The 17526-nt window shown below is 53.6% G+C and overlaps 1 protein-coding gene across 10 annotated transcripts in view; it reads left to right on the top strand.

Moving 5' to 3' along the window:
- The window catches only part of PRDM16 (PR/SET domain 16), a 327469-nt gene that overhangs the window by 144777 nt on the left and 165166 nt on the right, over nt 1-17526 (top strand). For 5 of the 10 annotated variants that reach the window (XM_084784689.1, XM_084784685.1, XM_084784687.1 and 2 more), the window contains exon 3: nt 15517-15567. The exons of 1 other annotated variant lie outside the window; for it this stretch is intronic. In XM_084784689.1, the coding sequence (XP_084640815.1) occupies nt 15517-15567 (51 nt within the window). The remainder of the gene's footprint in view (nt 1-15516; nt 15568-17526) is intronic. 4 more of the 10 variants (XM_084784691.1, XM_084784688.1, XM_084784690.1 and 1 more) reach the window with 1 other exon arrangement.

The following is a 17526-nucleotide window of genomic DNA, read 5'->3' as shown; positions in this document are numbered from 1 at the left end:
AAGCAACAGGCAGGCAGCGCTCCTATCTGAGATCTGGCCCATCGTGGTCGGCTCTGTGTCTCACTGAGAGACATAAACAGAGACGCCGCTTGGCCAGGGCTGCCTGAGACATCTTTTACTCCACAATGTTCCTTTTGGCATCTGATTAGAAAAAAAGTCTTGCAATCAATACCCAAAGTTGGATTTTGAGATTTTCTGCAGGATTGGGCTCGGAGCATTTAATAACAAGGTTCCTTACTGTACTCGGCCTCTAAATTTATAACAAAAACAAATATTTCCCCTTCCTGACGCAGAAGGCCATGCCAACGGCATGGAGGAGCCTGGATACAAGGGAGGAAGCAATTGGATCCGCTTAAATGCCACAAACATAACCCCTGGTGCTTCTTAGCAAGACCAGGTCCCCTAACAGGGACCCTGGGGAACGCGAACATTCCAGCTAATCTACGACCACTTCTCCTAATTGTGCGATGTTACGTGCTAATCAACAGCCAATGCCTTCTCTCTGTAAGACCAAGACAAAGCCTCAAATTACTAATTACACAAATACAGTGTCTTTTGCTAATTGGATTGGTTAATGTTAGTTCATAAAGCTCTTTAAGGATAGGCAGTGTGGTATGAAAGAGGCAATTCATACGTTTAATAACAGGCTAATAACTGTCAGCGATGAATAATCAGCTGTTGTTGCGCGTGCGGAACATCCCGTGCTCTTTCCAGCTCTTTGCGCGTCTGTTACAAATTAATGCCTTCGCAAGAGCCAACTGGTGTGTCAAGCCCCTGTCTCCCGCTGCTTGCGTCCCCACCTTGCCGCTGGCCTGTGAGCCTTGGAGCACATGCCTGGCCACAAACCTGGTAGCCCTGTGGGGGTAGGGGTTGGTTCTCCTACTGAAAATAGAGACCCTGTTACTCCGTTTATTTATGAGAGAGCGAGGCCATTAGGGGCAGGAGGCAGGGTCCTGAATCCTTGTCCTAAGGCCACAAGGCTAAGCTGTTTTACTCACTGACCCTGGGCAAGCCCCTTGACCTTCACAGGCCTCAGCCAACTCAGCTGGAAAATTGGGTAAAAAGATTGTAGTGGCTCTCAGGCAGACACACAGCTGCTGCGTGGAGGTGCTCAGGGGAACAGACCTGGGTGTGGGCAGCCACCACGACCGGGTCTCCCTTCCTCTAGAGAATTCAGCGTAGAAGGGACTCTGGGGCCCAAGGACCTGGTGGGTGAAGTGCAGAGACCAAAGTCCCCAGCTCCTCTCTCAACTTCACAGTCTCACGGGGCCTCAGACTCAAGATCCCCATAAGGCATTAGAAAAAGCCGATACACCGAGCCTGTTGGGAGACTCTCCCAAGTACTTGGTGGGGGGCCAGGGGGTGGGGGGGGCAGGGGGCGGGGAGACAAGCACTGGCTATCACCTTGGGGGCTTTTCCTGCTTGTGGTTAAGAAGCTAGCAAGGGAGCTGGAGAGACGGCTCAGCAGTTAAGAACATTGGCTGCTCTTCCAGGGGACGAGGGTTCAATTCCCAGCACCTGCATGGTGGCTCACTCTTCTCTCTCACTTCAGTTCCGGGGGCTCTGACACCCACACACAGACATACACACAGGGAAAAAAACACCAATGCACATAAAATGAAAACAAGCAAATCCTTCTTTTTTCTTAAGAAGAAGTTCGTGAAGTCTGTGAGTGCACTGAACCGTCAGGTGTGTCCTTCCTCCAGTCCGCTTGGAGATGTGGGCTGCTTCTTGCTGTATCCCATTTTTCTCCCCCTGTCTTATCTGAGTGTGTGTTTCCATCAGGAATGATCTTTAGGACAAAGAGAATCCTTTCACAGGTCACACAAGACAAGATGTGTGCTCCGGGGATGAGAAGAAGCAAGCCCAGGACGTGATGCGCCTGTGTGCTCTCCGCGCACAGCCCTCACACTGGAGGCTTCTGGTTTGCTCGGCAGAGATGACTCTGAAAACACTAGGTGGCCCCATCAGCAGTCCCTCACTAGCCGTGATGTAACTAAAGATTATAACTATCCATTGACGTAAAATGCTGTATTCAGCAGAACCTGAACTTCGTCTTTCAGCATGATCCTTTAATATTGTGTGGGGCAGCCGCAGCCCCCCTGCCCCCCCACAGGAAGCCATGTGATCAATTTATCAGGACACAACCAACCCCCATAGCAAGCCCAGGAGCATCATGGGACACAACCCCATAGCAAGCCCAGGAGCATCACTGTTACAGCCATCATAGTCAACACCTTTAGACCAAAACAAACTGGGCTGTAAAGAGAAAGGGGAGTTTCTCATGCCTCCCAGTAACGCTCTCTGTTGCGGTGGCCTCTCTGTGGGGCTCCCAGGAGGAGGATCATGCGTCACTGAGAGGGGAGTCACAAGACAGGCTGACGCAAAGCCTAAAGGGTCTTTCTTGGCTCCTTCCTCCATCCCCAGAGCTTAGAAGATGCAGCTGGCCCAACGGTGGGGCCAAGCCAGGTGAGGCGCCCTGAGCCTGGAAAGATGTACAGCCCATGATAGCTTCAAGTGCCCTTGTTCAGATGCCCCTCACCAGAGATGTCTTCTCATTAGAGCTTGTGTCCATCCACCCGCGCCCCTCCCCACCTCTCTCTGCACAGAATATGCCAAGCTGTCCCCTCTCTGGCCACACTTCGCAGATTTGCAGTTGGGCAGACTTCAGCTGTCTTTTCAGTCCTGGGGGCGAACAAATGAAGTAGATGGCCAAACAAAATGGCTCCAGGATCAGGTTTTTCAAACCCTGTCAATGCCTGTCACATCTTTCTCCGAAGCTACCTTTATTTCCACCATGTCTGTGGGAGGAGGTTGCCTCAGCCGGCTGTAGCAGCCGTCACTTCTGGCGGCGGCCGCAAAGAGACAGAGCTGTTCTGAGCCACAGAGAGAAGAGGCTGACGTATTCCTGAGAACTTTGCCACCTACATAACCGTGGCCTATGCAGAGGACCTAGAGGTTGGGCATGTCACAAGTGCCCGAGCCGGTCCTCCTCCTGTGCTGACAGGGGTTAGGGTTAGGGTCAGGATCAGTTCTTCTGCAGATGCAGCTGGCAGCCCCACTGCAGCATGCTGCGCAGTGAGATGGCTGGGCTGGATAAGCCACGGGAGGGAGGAAGGAAGAGTCCTGTGTTTCCAGAACTAGATGGAGAAAGAAGGCAAGGCTGCAGGTGTTTTGCCACAGCCCATGGGCAGCAGGACGCTTCTGGAGAGCAACATCAGGCATTAGGGAACGGTGTAAAAGAGTAAAAGCCACGCCCACACTAGGAGAGAATATTAATGCCCCCAGGTGTATCTGGTTTGTGTTAGCTGTCTGTGCTTCTGGTACTTCGTCCTGGGCCAGGAATCCTGGTTCTCTGCAGCAGTCCGAGATCCCTGAACCCACCACGGGGCTGCCACAGAATGAACCCCGCAGGAGACACTTGTGGTTACCCATTGCTCTCTCTGAGGGAGACTTGAGAAGGGACAGGTAATCCGTCTCGTAAGTCTCTGCAACAGCCTGAAGCTCTGGGCACATCAAGGAGTTGTCAGGGGTCGATTTGAAAGCTATTCCAGATTCCAGAGTGTGCCCAGGGCTACCTCCTGGTTCCACTCCGCCCAGGGCTACCTCCTAGTTCCACTGCCACCTAGGCCAGAGTCTCAACCAGCTCTGACCTCTGGACTACACAACCTGCCCAAGGAAGGGACCTCTCTCCCCATCTCAGAAGCAGGTCCACTGTCCCAGAAGGTCATGTGACTCCAAGTCACCTGCCAAGAAGTACTTGGGATTGGGATTTCCTTTAGGAAAATTGTTTGTGCTGCTCCCTGTTGGAAAAAGACAGAGAGCAGGGAGGAGGGGGGGAGGAGAAGAGACAGCAGAACCATTGCAAACTACTTCCAATTTCCTACCTTGATTCAAGGGAGGCTGCTGCTGAGAATTGTCCTCTAGGGCCTGTTGGGCAGGTCCCAGCAGCTGCTGGCCAGATCAGGTTTCCCACAGCAGCCCAGACAAGGCTCACCTTCCCAGAGGCAGGCAAGCCCGCGTGGCAGCTGCAGCTCTAGCCAGCATTTCTTCTGCCTCATATTCGTGCTGTTATCCCTCATGGCCGTTCTATGGACAAGGGGCAAGGCTGGATGGCCCATTGCATCCCTGCACACTCACAACGATAGTCTGTGCCTGCTTTTTCGACTCAAGCCTGGATTATAGACATGCTTTAGTCTCTGCCCTCCTTTGAACAATGATGCAGGCCAGGTTCAGTGACTTCTGTAAAATGTCTGTGTGCCATAGGTGACCTCCATCACACAGTCTTTATTTTTTAATTTTTAGATTATATAAGATTTATTAAATGAGCATGGGGAGAGAAGGAGAGGGGGAAAGCGTACCCTGGGGGGGGTGGAGGGGAAGAGAGAGAGAGAGAGAAAGAGAGAGAGAGAGAGAGAGAGAGAGAGAGAGAGAGAGAGAGAGAGAGCAAATCTTTATTTTTAAAACTGCAAAAGCCACACTTATCTGCCAGGCTGCACCCAAACTGACCACAGGCTGGATTACACCTGTGGGCCACAGAGAGCTTATAATGCGTGCCCAGTGCTGGGACAGCCAAGATGGCTCCATCTCGCTACCCTGGGGTTAGGTTGCCTGGTACAGATCAGCCTCCTCGGGCTGGGTGGGTTTCGCATTAGTGATCACAGAAGCAGAGTCTACTTTAGGAATAGTGTTCGCGTTGACTAATAACCAGTTTCTTGCATCTCTTTCTCACTCTTGGCGGCTTCAGCTCATCTTCTAGCTTATGTCATTCCAATGCCAGAAGCAAAAGAGAGGTCACAAGGCCACCCAAGGGTGTGCATACCCAGGATGTGGCTGGCCTCAGGATAGGCAAAGTGGCTTTGAGCCAGGCACCTTGCCCCAGCCCTGTAGCCTCTTCCCGCTCTGTGAGAGCTCTGTACAGGAAGAAGGTAGAGAAAACAGCAGGGCTGTCATGAGGACCTCTGGGGACAGGGTGCACTTGCTGAAGGCCAGCATGCCTGGACAGTACTACAGGCCTCACAGCATTCTCACCATCCATGGTCCCAGGCAAGGGCCAGAGGCAGAGCTGGGGTGAGACAAGCAAGCCTCTCTCACTCCAGAGAGCAGATCTGAGCCCCAGGGCTCCTGGCCACAGTCTTGTGGATTCTGCAGTGTCCCTGAGCCTGGCGCGTCACAGCCATGCACAGAATCCCCCCTGCAGCTGTTCCTGTAATTGAGTCCCATTAGGAAAGTGTGTGGTCTTGTCTGGCGGGCAGCTCTCAGCCTCTCTTTGCCCGCTTGCACAGTGGTCTCAAGTTGTCACCTCAGCTGTGACCAAACCCAGACACTTGGGGCTCTGCTGCCCTGTGCCCTCCCAGCAGATTGGAAACATCATTTGTGAGAGAGAGGCAGGGCCTCCTACACACCCTCCCCTACTTGTTTCTGCACAGGCCAAATGAGATCATGGCTCCATGTAGGCCCTGCAGAGTTGGCAGTGTGACATCGGACATGTGTCCCAGCCTCTGTCTGAGTCCCCGCATCCTCTAGCATAGATATGGACACTTGCTGGGGCAAGGAGTGAGAGCCAGGAGTGGCCCCTGAGGCGAAGCCCTCACGGCCGCTAGTGTCCCTGTTACTTTGTTGCAGGTGGGAAGGGGCATGGTACAGCTGGCTTCCTTGGCTATCCATCAGTTAGTGGAACTCAAAAGTGAGCATGGGCCAACTGTTTGTGAGAACCAGAGTGAGATAAATTCAGATGAGAACTTGATGAGGGGAAAATGTGACCAGGTTTTGTGTGTGTGTGTGTGTGTGTGTGTGTGTGTGTGTGTGTGTGTGTGTGTGTGTCTCAGGAGGAGGTGGGGGGTGGGGGAGGTTGTTACAATAGGAATACCCATCGTGGCATTGATCTTTCTCATCTCCAGAATGCACTGTGGCTCCCCCCTTTCTCTTTCTGTGCATGTGTACATGTTCATGTGTGTGTGCACAAGAGTGTGTGGTTGCAAGTGCACATGCATGCCCCGGCATGTGGAGGCTAGAGGTTGGCATCGGGTCTCCGTCTTGATGGTTGTGTGCCTTGTTTTTCAGGGCAGTCTCTCACTGAGCCTTAAGGTCACCGATTTGTTTAGACTGGACGGGCCAACGAGCCCCGGGGATTCTCCTGTCTTTCTTTGCCTTTCCAACATTGAGATTACAGGCGAACCCAGCTTTTTAAGAAGATTGTTTAAAAAAGATTACGTGTATGCATATATGCCTGCATGAGTTGATGTGCACCACATGCATGCAGGTACCTGGCGAGGCCAGAAGTCTTTGGGTCCCCTGGAACTGGGCTTACAGGCAGTTGTGAGCTACCGTGTGGGTGCCGGGAACCACCCCTGGGGCCTCTGCAAGAGCAGTGAGTGCTGTTAACCGCTGAGGCATCTCCACAGCCCCTGCAGCCCATACTTAGAACTCAGGGCCCCCGAGCTTATGCTTCAGACACATTGATGACTGAGCTGCCTTCTCTGTTTTGTCTTGTGTTTGCTTGTTTTGCCACTGCCTGTCCTTTTTGCAGAATCTTAAATTTGATTCTCTCTGATGTAATCCCACCTCCAGATAACAGATGGCTGTCTCAAACCCCAGTGAGAAAGTTATGTCACAGCCCCAGAAGAGCTGACCGTCAGGGGTCGAGCCCCTGGGGCCTCCAGACAGAATCTCCATCACAGGAGATCCATGAGCTTTCTATTCCCTTATGATTATTAAAGATCACCGCCGCAAACAAGCCATCGATAAGTGGGGTCAGGTTGAAGTGCATTAATATAATTCTATCAATATCAAGGTTATTTCTATAACTAGGGAGGTTGAAAGTAAAAGATAAATGTTTGTATGGAGCCATTAGTTGGCCTGATGATTTGTTTTTCCCCACCTAGGAAGTAAAATGCCCTCAGGGGGTACTGGGACACAATGTCTGTAGGACTATTGTGAGGCTGTACGGGGCTGTCTTCAGGAATTCGGAATTCCGGGTGGTACCTGTGGCAACCACTCTCCTGCCCTGGGTGGGAAGAAAGTGCCTGACTGATGTCACCTGCTTAGTGTCCTGGTGTGTGCACGTGTGAGGATTTCCAGAGTTCTCTGAAGTAAGATGGGAGAGGGGCCACTAGGGTCCTAGGAGTGTGAGCCGGAAGAGCTAGTGTTCAGAGCTGGTTCAGGCAACGGGGCACTGAGCAAGGGAAGGAGGCCTGGGGTTCCTGTCTGCAGTGGACACAGACATCCGTTCTTAGAGTTGGGAATGCAGGTCAGTGTGTAGCTTCAGATGGTCCCACCCCTAGCATCCTAGAATGAAAGGAGGAAAGGCCAGAAGGATGGGAAGACAGGAGGAAAGGAAAGGAAAAAAGAAAGGGAAGGGAAGGAAAAGGCAAAGAGAGGAAGAGGAGGGAGGAAGGTAGGGCAGGAAAGAAAGAAGGAAGGGAGGAAGGGAGGAGGAAGAAAGAAGGAAGGAAGGGAGGAAGGAGGGAAGGGAAGGAAGGAGGAAGGAAGGAAGAAGAAAGGAAGGAAGGAGGAAGGAAGGAAGGAGGAAGGAAGGAAGGAGGAAGGAAGGGAGGGAGGAAGGAAGGAGGAAGGAAGGGAGGAAAGAAGGCTGAAGGAGGAAGGAAGGAAGGAGGAAAAAGGAAGGGAGGGAGGGAGGGAGGAAGGAAGAAGGAAGGAGGAAGGAAGGAGGAAGGGAGGGAGGGAGGGAGGAAGGAGGAAGGAAGGAAGGATGGAAGGAAGGAAGGAAGGAAGGAAAGAAGGAAGGATGGATGGATGCAGGGTGCCCCTTCTGGGGCCAAAAGGTGTCAGGCAGCAGGGAGCCTCCGTCACTTCCATAAACTAGTCTCTTGGACCTTGCAAGAACATTCACAGCTACCTTCTGTGCCGGGTCCAAGTCTGAATACTCCGGATTCCTCCTATACATGCTACATCACTGAGTTCATCCCGGGCCCGGTGTAATGTCTGCCAGCTCACCGTGTCCCTCTGAATGGTTAGAGCTTGCCTGAGAGGGCAGACCTTGTGTTCAGTGTCACGAGCCTTTGGAGGTCATGGTGGCGTAAGGGGCAGAGTGTGAGGTGCACTGTCTCCAAGCTCCTCGTGCTGTGTTGGGGGGGGGGGGCAGGGGGGCGGGCATCCACTGGGGCTGTAGACATCCAGTCAGGCAGCTGCTGGTGGGTGCTCCCACACACCTCCTGGCCATCGCTGGCGTGCTGGAGCCTCCATTCCGTGGAGATCCCATGAAGCACCTGTAGGGCTAGAGCTGCCTCTGCCATTTGCAGCGGCACAGGTTCTGATGGTCCCCATCAGCGTCCAGGAGTGGCTGGCACCACAGACCTGGGCTATGCCTGTTTAGCAGCTCTGAGGCCTTGTGCCTGACATGTCTCTGCCTCTGGGTTGCTTCTTTGCCTGCTGCCTTTCCCCATCTGGTGGGGTGAACAGCTGCTCTAGGTGAACAGTCTAACCTCTGCTGGACTTCACTAGGGCAGGTAAGAGCTGGTAGGAAAAAAAATGCAGAGCAAAAGATTGAAGAGACAGGGTCAGGGGCCAAGACAACTTTCTGTTTGTTTGGGAATGGCATCTTTCCCCCTTAGACCAAGTCAGAAGGGAAGGGACACGTGGCTGTTTTCTTGACATGTGTGTGCGTCCTGCTCACTCTGTCCCTGCAGAGCCCGTGCAGCACAGGAGTCATAGGCCAGGGTTGGACCACACCTTCTTGTTTCAGTACCCCTCAGGGAAGGGACGGCCTCTCTGGGGGCCTCACTCTGGCCCATGGCCACAGTACCACCCTCCGTTCTGGCTCCATCCAACTCTGTGCGGGTCTGAGGAGGCTTTGTCCTCTATGAGTTGCCCCCTTCTCGGGGGGAGAGATGACCTTCCCATAGACTGCCACGACACAAGTCCTTAGCATGGCGACCGGCTCAGTCCACCCTTGGCTCTCCTCTGTCTGACTGCTGTCTGATGACGACCCTCTTGTCTGTTGAATGGCCTCCAGCTCTCCCCAGCCCAGCCTCCAGATCCTCAGACCCTTCAGCCCCTGCTCCCCCTTTGCTGGTTCCCTGGGGTACCCTATCCCTACTCGCTACCTCAGGACCCCTGTGTCAAGAGGAACCCAGGCTCGCCGACCCTCCTACGAGGTGTTCTCTCTCTTTACTGTTTATGTTAACTGTCCGTCTAAATGTAGCGAGGGGGCTGCTGTTCAGTGTGTCATGGAGTGGCTCCAGGTCACTTTCCGTGAGGTGGGTGTAGACAGAGGTACTCCATGGCTGCCCACAGATGAGGGTGAGACAGGAATCTTAGCCCATGACAGACAGAGACCCCATAGCCTGTAGCTCTGATCGCTCCACAGCAGGCAGCCACAAACACTGGGCAGCCGCTACTGGACGAGGTGTCCCAGCAGTACAGTCACGGACCCGGAACTGCCAGTGGACAGAGTGTACTTGGATTGTCTGAGAATGGCCAGTCCATGCCCAGGTCCTGGGTCTGCACCACTGCGCTGGCCAGGCAGCGCAAGGCGGGCCCCTGCCTGAGGGAAAATGTTCGGACACACACAGCTGAGACCCACTGGCCACATCAGGCCATGGGAAGGCTGGGCACACCTCATCTAATTCATGAAAGGTGTGGGATATGGGTTCTAGCACACGCGGGGAGTAGGTTTCACAGGAGAGCTCTGAGGGAAAAAAAAAATCAGAGCCTTTCCTCACACAGAGGCCAAAGGACCCAGCATCTTTGGCAAGCCGAACAGGAGGGCTCTAGAGGGCAGGATGATGTCAACATTCTCCTGGGACTGGTCTCGGAAGGAACCCCAGCAGGGGGGGTGGGGAATGCCCCTGAGGAGAGAGGAGGGCTGCAGCAGGCGTGGAGACCTCCCTGCGTTTCGGGAACAGGCTCCAGAATGACCCTCTGCCGCTGCGCTAGACTGTGTAAATATTTTTCTTAGGAGGGAGGAGAGAGCATCCATTCATTAGACAGCTCTGCCTTGAAGGAACTGAGAAGTATCTGTTTAGGCATAAAAGCTAAAAACAGTGTTCACCGCTCTTTAAAAAAAAAAAAAATCATTTCTTCAGCTCAAACACGGCCAAGCTGAGTTTTTTTTTTCAAGTGCAATAAATAAATAAATATGACCCCCACTCTCCCAGCTGAGAGCGCAGGAGTTTGTGTCAACACGGCCAGATCCTTTGCTCTGGAAGCCAGGACTGGCCAGGGGATCCAGAACATCCCTCTGGGTTCCCACTGGAATTGCCAGTGGGATGTGTCCCAGTTCAGCTCTGGCCAATACTGCAGCTACAGGGAGTGTTCCCCTCCTAGGGAGATCCGGTCAGGTGTGGGACCTGTCAGAAGGGAAAGGATACGTGGCTGTTTTCTTGAGATGTATGTGCGTGCTGCTCACTCTGTCCCTGCACAGCCCGTGCAGCACAGGAGCAGAGGCCCACACTCACGCCGCTGCGCCCTGTCGGCTTCCTGTCTCCTCGTCTTCCCCTCCACTCTTTCAACCCCCTGTTCAGTTTCCTGGTGACAAAGCCTAGATGCTGCTGCCCTCTGGGCCCTTGCCTGAAGGAGACGTGTCCCAGAAACGTCAGACAGCCCAGGATACGAGCAGCTGCTGGTGCCGCCATGGTCTCCGTTGTTGGGGCTCGTGAACCGTTTGCACTGGGTGGAATGTCGTGACTGTAGGATGCTAGCATAGGAAGAACGTTGAGGGTGAACAGGACTCTTTAAAAGCTTCGCTTCCTAGGCTTTGGCCATAGTTCAGTCAGTAAAGTGCTTGCTGTGTGGATAGGAAGGCCCAACGTCGGTCTCCCAGAACTCCCACCTAACAGCAACAGAGCCCGTGCATGCGGTACATGGTTCTAACCCCCATGCCAGGGAAATGGAGACCGGAGGTTACCTAGAGCTCACTCACCAGCCAATCCAGCTGAATTAGTAAGTTCTGGGCCGATTGGAAACTCTACCAGCAGTGTGCGTTAGCCTCAGGACACATGTGCACGTGGTCCATCATCCTAGAAAGAGGCAAGGCACCGGCTTGAGGGCGTTCCTCTCCAGGGGCTAGCTGGGCTCAAATCAGGGAAGCCCCGTGCAGCCCCATCCTTCAGCTTCTAAATAGAAAGCCCTGTTTTAAGGGCAAGCCCCCCCCCCCGGAAGTCAACCCCACTGGTGACAGAAGGGTCAACAGTGCCGTTCCATGTGCTCAGACAGCCCTGAGACCCTGGACCCATAGCCTCCTCCAGTCCGCAAGCAAGACTCAGAGCCAGGATGCAATGGCTGGGAGTCTCCATCAGCACACCTTTAATAGTATGGCAAACACTCTGCCTTTCTCCCTGCCCAGAAGAGACCCCAGCGTTAGCTCCCCGAAGGTTCCAGGCTTACACAAATCCACTGATCCAGAGAAACTACTTCAAAATCCAATAGGGAAAAAACAAGGGCTACAGTGACATGGGCTATGTGAGAAGACCAGACACCAGCCCAGGGCAAGCCAGTCAGGCTGGTCTAGCTTTCGAGGGGCCTTAGGTTGGGGCTCACGCTGGCTTCCTCCCATAGGTCTGCTCCCAGATTCTTTGAAGGGAGCGACGCCTTCTGGGATCCATTTGCGACACCAAACAGAAAGTCGGCCCCCTTGGGGGACATGCCAGAGTTTCAGAGCTGTGAGCCTATGAGATGTCTGTATGTGTGTGTATGTGCTCTTCACCAGCTTCTTGGAGAACAGAGGGTATTTATTTTAAGAGTCAAAAAAGATGTTTTGAGCAACCCCACTTAGCTAAATCCTGGCACCAGTACTCGAGAGAAAAGCTAAATGCCGCAGGTCAAACCTCATTTTTTTGGCTAAAATGTTCAATCAAAACACACCTAATACTTCTGCCGGGGTGCGGGGAGAAGTTGAGAGCCTGGGGCAGCCACCACTGCCAGCGACCGGCAAGCCAGCAGTGCGTATGCAGAGGCTGAGCTAGCAACATAAAGAGGGTTTTCAGTAACCGGCAGCCCAGCCAGGGAGGAAGCCAAGGCTGAGAGGCTCCGGAGTGTGTCCGGAGGTTTCTCCACCCAAGGTCAGCAGCGGGTGAGGAGGGCCTCATTAAAGATATTCCTACCTGGCAAGGCTGCTACTGAGTCGGACTCAGACCTTCCCTTGCAGGCAGGGTCTGGTGCCAGCTTCCTCTGAGGGTGTGATGCTCGCTCCTGTGGCACCAGTGACTCAGGAAGCCTGCCATGTGGCGCTGACTCCTCAGCAGTGAGCATCTACTCAGAGTATGTGTGAAGAGGCCAAGGAACAGAGCTCCCCAGCTCCTGTCCCCAAGGCTAGCCAGCCCCCTACCCTCTGTGACCTAGACAGCACAGGGCTCTGGTTGTTCCCTCTTCACCCCAACTTGAGGGGTTGGGGATGAGATTGTTGACACTCCTCTGTGTGTCCCTGTTGCAAACTCTAGGGTAGGTAGGGGCTGCTGCCAGGGCTATGCTGACTCTTCTGGAAATGAAGGAGCCCATAGTGGGGTAAGTGGGGGCTCATCCTATTTGGCTAGTTAGCCTCTGCTGTGACCACACTCATCCGTAGGGCCATGGGACACAGTTTCCCTTCCACTCAGTTAAAGGATAGGCAGGCAGGTCCGGAGAAGGCTGTGTGGCCCACTCGCAGGCAGACAGTCTTGCTAGTTAGCGCCCCGTGCACAACAGTCACTCCTGTGCAGTGGGGAGCAGGCTCAGGTCTCCAGATGGAAGGGCTCTCTCTAACAGTATTCCCTAGGAGGCAGCCACATACTCCAGTGTGAGCGCAGGCAGGGGTGAGCCTTTCCCAGGGCTGGTGCCTTTGCAGGCGTCCGAAGCTTGACTGAGCACACAGGGAGCGGAGCAGCCTCAGCCCCACTTTCGTTAGTGACACAGCTTTCACACCAGGAGGCTGAGCTGTGACAGGAGCACCCCCTTACTCCTCAGGGACGGGCTGGGGTGCCCTTTCCAGCAGATCCAGGACAGCTCCTCTCTCTTGCAGCAGGAGAGAAGCTGGAGGCACCTCGTGCCCGAGTCTTCTCTTTCCAGTGTCAAGCACTGCGCTGACATCGGTGTGTTAGTACAAGGCGACTGTGGAATGCCACCAAGCAAGCTCCTTAGACTGGTCCTAAAATGTCACCTGGTCTACTGTGACCTGTTTGTTGACAGGTTCAGCACACATAGCACATACTCGGGGGCTTTTCAACTGCCCACATGCGTGTGTGTGTGTGTGTGTGTGTGTGTGTGTGTGTGTGTGTATGTACGTGCATGCATGTGCATGAATGTGTCCCTGAACCCTGGGACCCTAGGAAAGGGTCCTACCAGGTGGCCAGGTAGAGCATCCAACTAGGCCAGGCATCTCAGCTCAGGACTCCTCACTACTGAGTGTCAGAAGGAGGTCCTCCATCCACTAAGCTGATGGGGTTTGGAGACATGCACTGGGTTCAGAACCTTCCTGAGCACATAGGCCACAGATCCCACGAGGGACATCTTTCTGAGGTCTCCTCACTCTGTGGCTGTGTCCAGCCTTCTCAGCGCAGTGTAAGCCTTACTTCCCTTGGAAAAATGAAAACACTTCATTTTCTCCTACTGGCTGAAGCCGAGAGAGCTATTGGCACATATCCTGCCACAAGTGGTTGCAGCACAGAAGAACAGCTACCCTGCACACATTTAACCAAGAGGTCTCCGTGCCTGCTGGGAACGCCACTCAGGGTACAGGTTTAAATAGTTGTGTTTGGGTAGCAGGAAGAGGTGTCCTGGGGTGACCTTTGCCTTCCTAAGGTGTGGTAGTCAGTCTTACTTTGTAGTGTCCAGGTTCACAAGGTCCCCTCCTCCCTCCCTGGCCCTGCTTTGAGAGAGAAGCCGTGGAGCGGGGGGGGGGGGGGGGGGGGCGCACGCAGGAGCACAACTGTCCACAGCTCAGCTCTGGCTGGCTTCTGTGGCTGGCCATGGGGCAGAATCAAGCGAGGCTGGGCAAAGCACCTCACTGGGTCACAGGGTGCAGTCCCCTCTGGAGCCTTGAGTCTTGTATGGCACTCACCTTGCCTCACTCTCACTTTTCACTTAGAGTCACTTTCTAAACCACGCTTTCAGAACTCATTAAAAGAAACATAAAATTCACAATTGGTTAAGATTCCCAACACTTACAATGCGGCCTGTTGTCGTTACAGCTGAGCCGGGCACAGCCTGTTTTTGTATGCCACATTTTGGTTCCCTTGCCGGCCCACACAGGCACACATGGGCGCCTCAGGGTAGTGTGACCGGGAAGGAAAGAAAGCCCTTGGGCCTGACATCACGCCTTGTTTTATTTTTCAAGTATGATTTTCCATCTCGGTGCTTATTCTTATGGAGGTGACATTATAATTTATGGACATGAGTGTATGTGCTGGACTTCTACTCCAGAAGGGGAAAAGTCCAGTTTCTACCACTCATTTGTTGGTTTCCAACCCTCCAGAGCAGGGTTGCTGGCTTTCTGAGAGGGTACATGGGGTAAAATGCCGCAGCTGTGCAGGTCTGAGCCAAGGAAAGCGGTCTGGGAGATCCTGGGGCGGAAGGATCCGAGGGATGGGGGTCTGTGCTGCAGAATAGGGAGTGTCTTCTGTGGCCCACCAAGCACCTTCATGGGGTCCAGCACCACAGCTGAAGAAGAGCTCCCCTGACTACAAACAACCATCTTTCCCTCCAGGGCGTGTTGTCCCGCTCCTGTCTCAGGCTGAACAGACGGAGCCTTGAGCGTGCTCCCTCCATATCTGCTATCTCTGAGAGCGGAGTTGAAGTCTGCACACACACACACACACACACACACACACACACACACACACACCCTGAGCCCCATGGCCACAGCCTAGTCACCCCATTCGTGCCTGGGCAGATCTGCTTGGGTTTCTGGCAGAGCTGAGAGTCTGATGTCCCTTTCAGGGTCTGAGCTCCATGCTTGCTGGAACCACACAGGTGGCCTGCCCTGAGGTTCTGCCTGCCCTGCCAGCCCTCACCCTGCGAGGCGGGCTCTCACACATAGGCCATGGGCTCTCAGCAGAGCAATAGCGTCTCTGAGGTGGAGCTGTAGAGAAGCAATGACATTTGCAGAAAGGAGATGTCATCTCGGGGTGTGATTAGGCCCAGGCGAATGGAGGACCTCAGTTAGAATAAGGGCACTAAAGCAAACGACCAAGGACATGCAAGGACACACATGGTCCCTCTGCTCTTGACCGTGGACGCAACATGAGCGGCTGCATGAGCTCCAGCCTTGGCTTTTCCAAAGCGATGGTTTGTAACCTGGGATTGTAGACCAGGTTAGCCCTTCCCTTCCTTGTGTTGCTTCTGGTCAGGATATTCTTTCTCTCTCTCTCTCTCTCTCTCTCTCTCTCTCTCTCTCTCTCTCTCTCTCACACACACACACACACACACACACACACACACACACACACACACTTCTCAGGGAAGCCACAAGATCTTGCCTTCATGCTAGCTGAGGTGTTGATCTGCCCAAGGCCCACAGCCCTCTGAAGCTTGAGGGCCACATCGATCAGTCACTTAACACCCCTTTCCCAATTTGCTTTGCAGCAGATGCTGACGGATACAGAAGTGTCATCCCAGGACAGCTGCATCAAAAAGGTAGGCGAACACACCGTCACGGCCTTCGCCCCTGCGCCCCTGCCTGTGGCTGCTGGTGGGGCGGCTGTGCGCTTGTGACTGTTTCTGAACTACAGAGCACAGACGCAGGTCCACGGGCACAGTGTTATCTGCACAGTGTATGCAAGCCATGAGGGGAGATGCTCGTTTTCAGTGTGTAATCGGGCAGGGGCGGGTGTGTGTGTGTGGGGGGGGTGTCACCTCAGTAAGCAATGCCAGCTCTTGAGAACAGAGGTGAACCCTGTGCCCGTGGGAATGCTGCAGGCCATGCAGACACATGGAAACTAAATAAAGGCAGGTTGTGTTTATTTAACTATCTTCACTGGATACTCACATGAAAAGAATATGGGGTGGGCGGGCAGGCGGGGGGGGGCACGGGCCGCAGGTTCAACAGATCCTTCTGCCGCACTCTCAGCTAGCTCCCAAAGAGGGCTCAAGCGTCGCTTTAAGTAAAGCAAACCATTAAGGCAAAAGAAAAGCATCAACTGGGTATTGTCTAGGCCTCTCTCTCTGATGATGGATCATAGCTGGTTGATAAACACGGCTCTGAAAGTCCCAGAGACAGAGAGAGCTGTGTGGAGAAAGGGTACACATGGCCCAGGGGGAGACACGCACACACAGAGCAGCAAGAAGATGCTTTCCGGTCACCTCCTGAGCCTCCCTGAGCTCACACGCCACGTACTGCTCATAACACATGCATGCACAGGGAGACATGCATGTGCGAATGTACATACAAGCATCCTATCCTGTGTTCAGGATCTTCCTATGAAATTAAAGCATCCCCTTCTCTCTGGACATCTTTGCCTGTTTACACACACATCCCTACCTGGAAGCGGTGGGGTCTGGGCTCAGGATGCGGTGTATGCAGCATCAGCACCGAGTGGTCCACCCAGTGTCATTCTCCCTGAGTCTTGCAAACACAGAGCATGTACTTGTGGGGTCCTGCCCGCCCCCAAAGGGACAGACAAATATGACCTGATGTGCACTAAGGCAGGCACGTAGGCAGAGCTCTCTGCCAGGGACGGGTGCCTGTCCTCCAGGCGGACCTCAGCATGAGGGAACGTTTGACAGCGGCCCTTCCTCCATTTTCTTCCTTCCTTTATCTCTCCCTCTACCTTTTAAGTGTACCACCGACCAGAGTTTCCTACACACACACACACACACACACACACACACACACCACACACACACACACACCACACACACCACACACACACACACCACACACACACACCACACACACACATCACACACACACACATACATACACATATACACACACACACATCACACACACCACACACACCACACATACACACCACACACACACACACACTTCTTCCTTTGCCTCTTTGTATACATTTGAGTTTTCTGAAAGGAAAGGTGTAGGGCTGGAACAGAATTTTATAACTTAAGAACTGTGGGTAGCCAGGCTGTGGTGGTGCACGCCTTTAATCCCAGCACTCGGGAGCCAGAGTCGAGTGGATCGCTGTGAGTTCGAGGCCAGCCTGGTCTACAGAGCAAGTCCAGGACAGCCAAGGCTACACAGAGAAACCCTGTCTCAAAAAACAAAACAAAACAAAACAAAACAAAACAAACAAAAATAACTGTGGCGAAGTGAAGCACAGTCTTCCCCATGCCACAAACAGAGCTGGGTCCATGTGTCTGTCGCTGGGTGTTCTGTGCAGGTGGCCTAGCAGGAGGTTGTAGGGCAAGATGGATTCTCAAGCCATCAGGCGAGGCTGCCCAGCCCCGGCAGGAGGTCAAAGGGCAAGTTCAAGTGTAAAGGGCCATGGAAAGGAAAGCTCTGGATGCTTTTGATTGGAAACAAAATAACAAAAATAACCTATGGCAAGAGAGCCTGGCCACTCTCCTCCTGCTCCCGGGTGGGAGGTGGGCGTGCTGTTTGTAATGTGTGCTTTTTGTCCCCCTATAAAATGT

Source organism: Acomys minous (genome assembly GCF_964271855.1).
Source record: "Acomys minous genome assembly, chromosome: 6".
Taxonomy (NCBI): Eukaryota; Metazoa; Chordata; class Mammalia; order Rodentia; family Muridae; genus Acomys; species Acomys minous.
The sequence above is the reverse complement of the archived record's forward strand: the minus strand, read 5'-3'. Positions and strand labels throughout refer to the sequence as shown.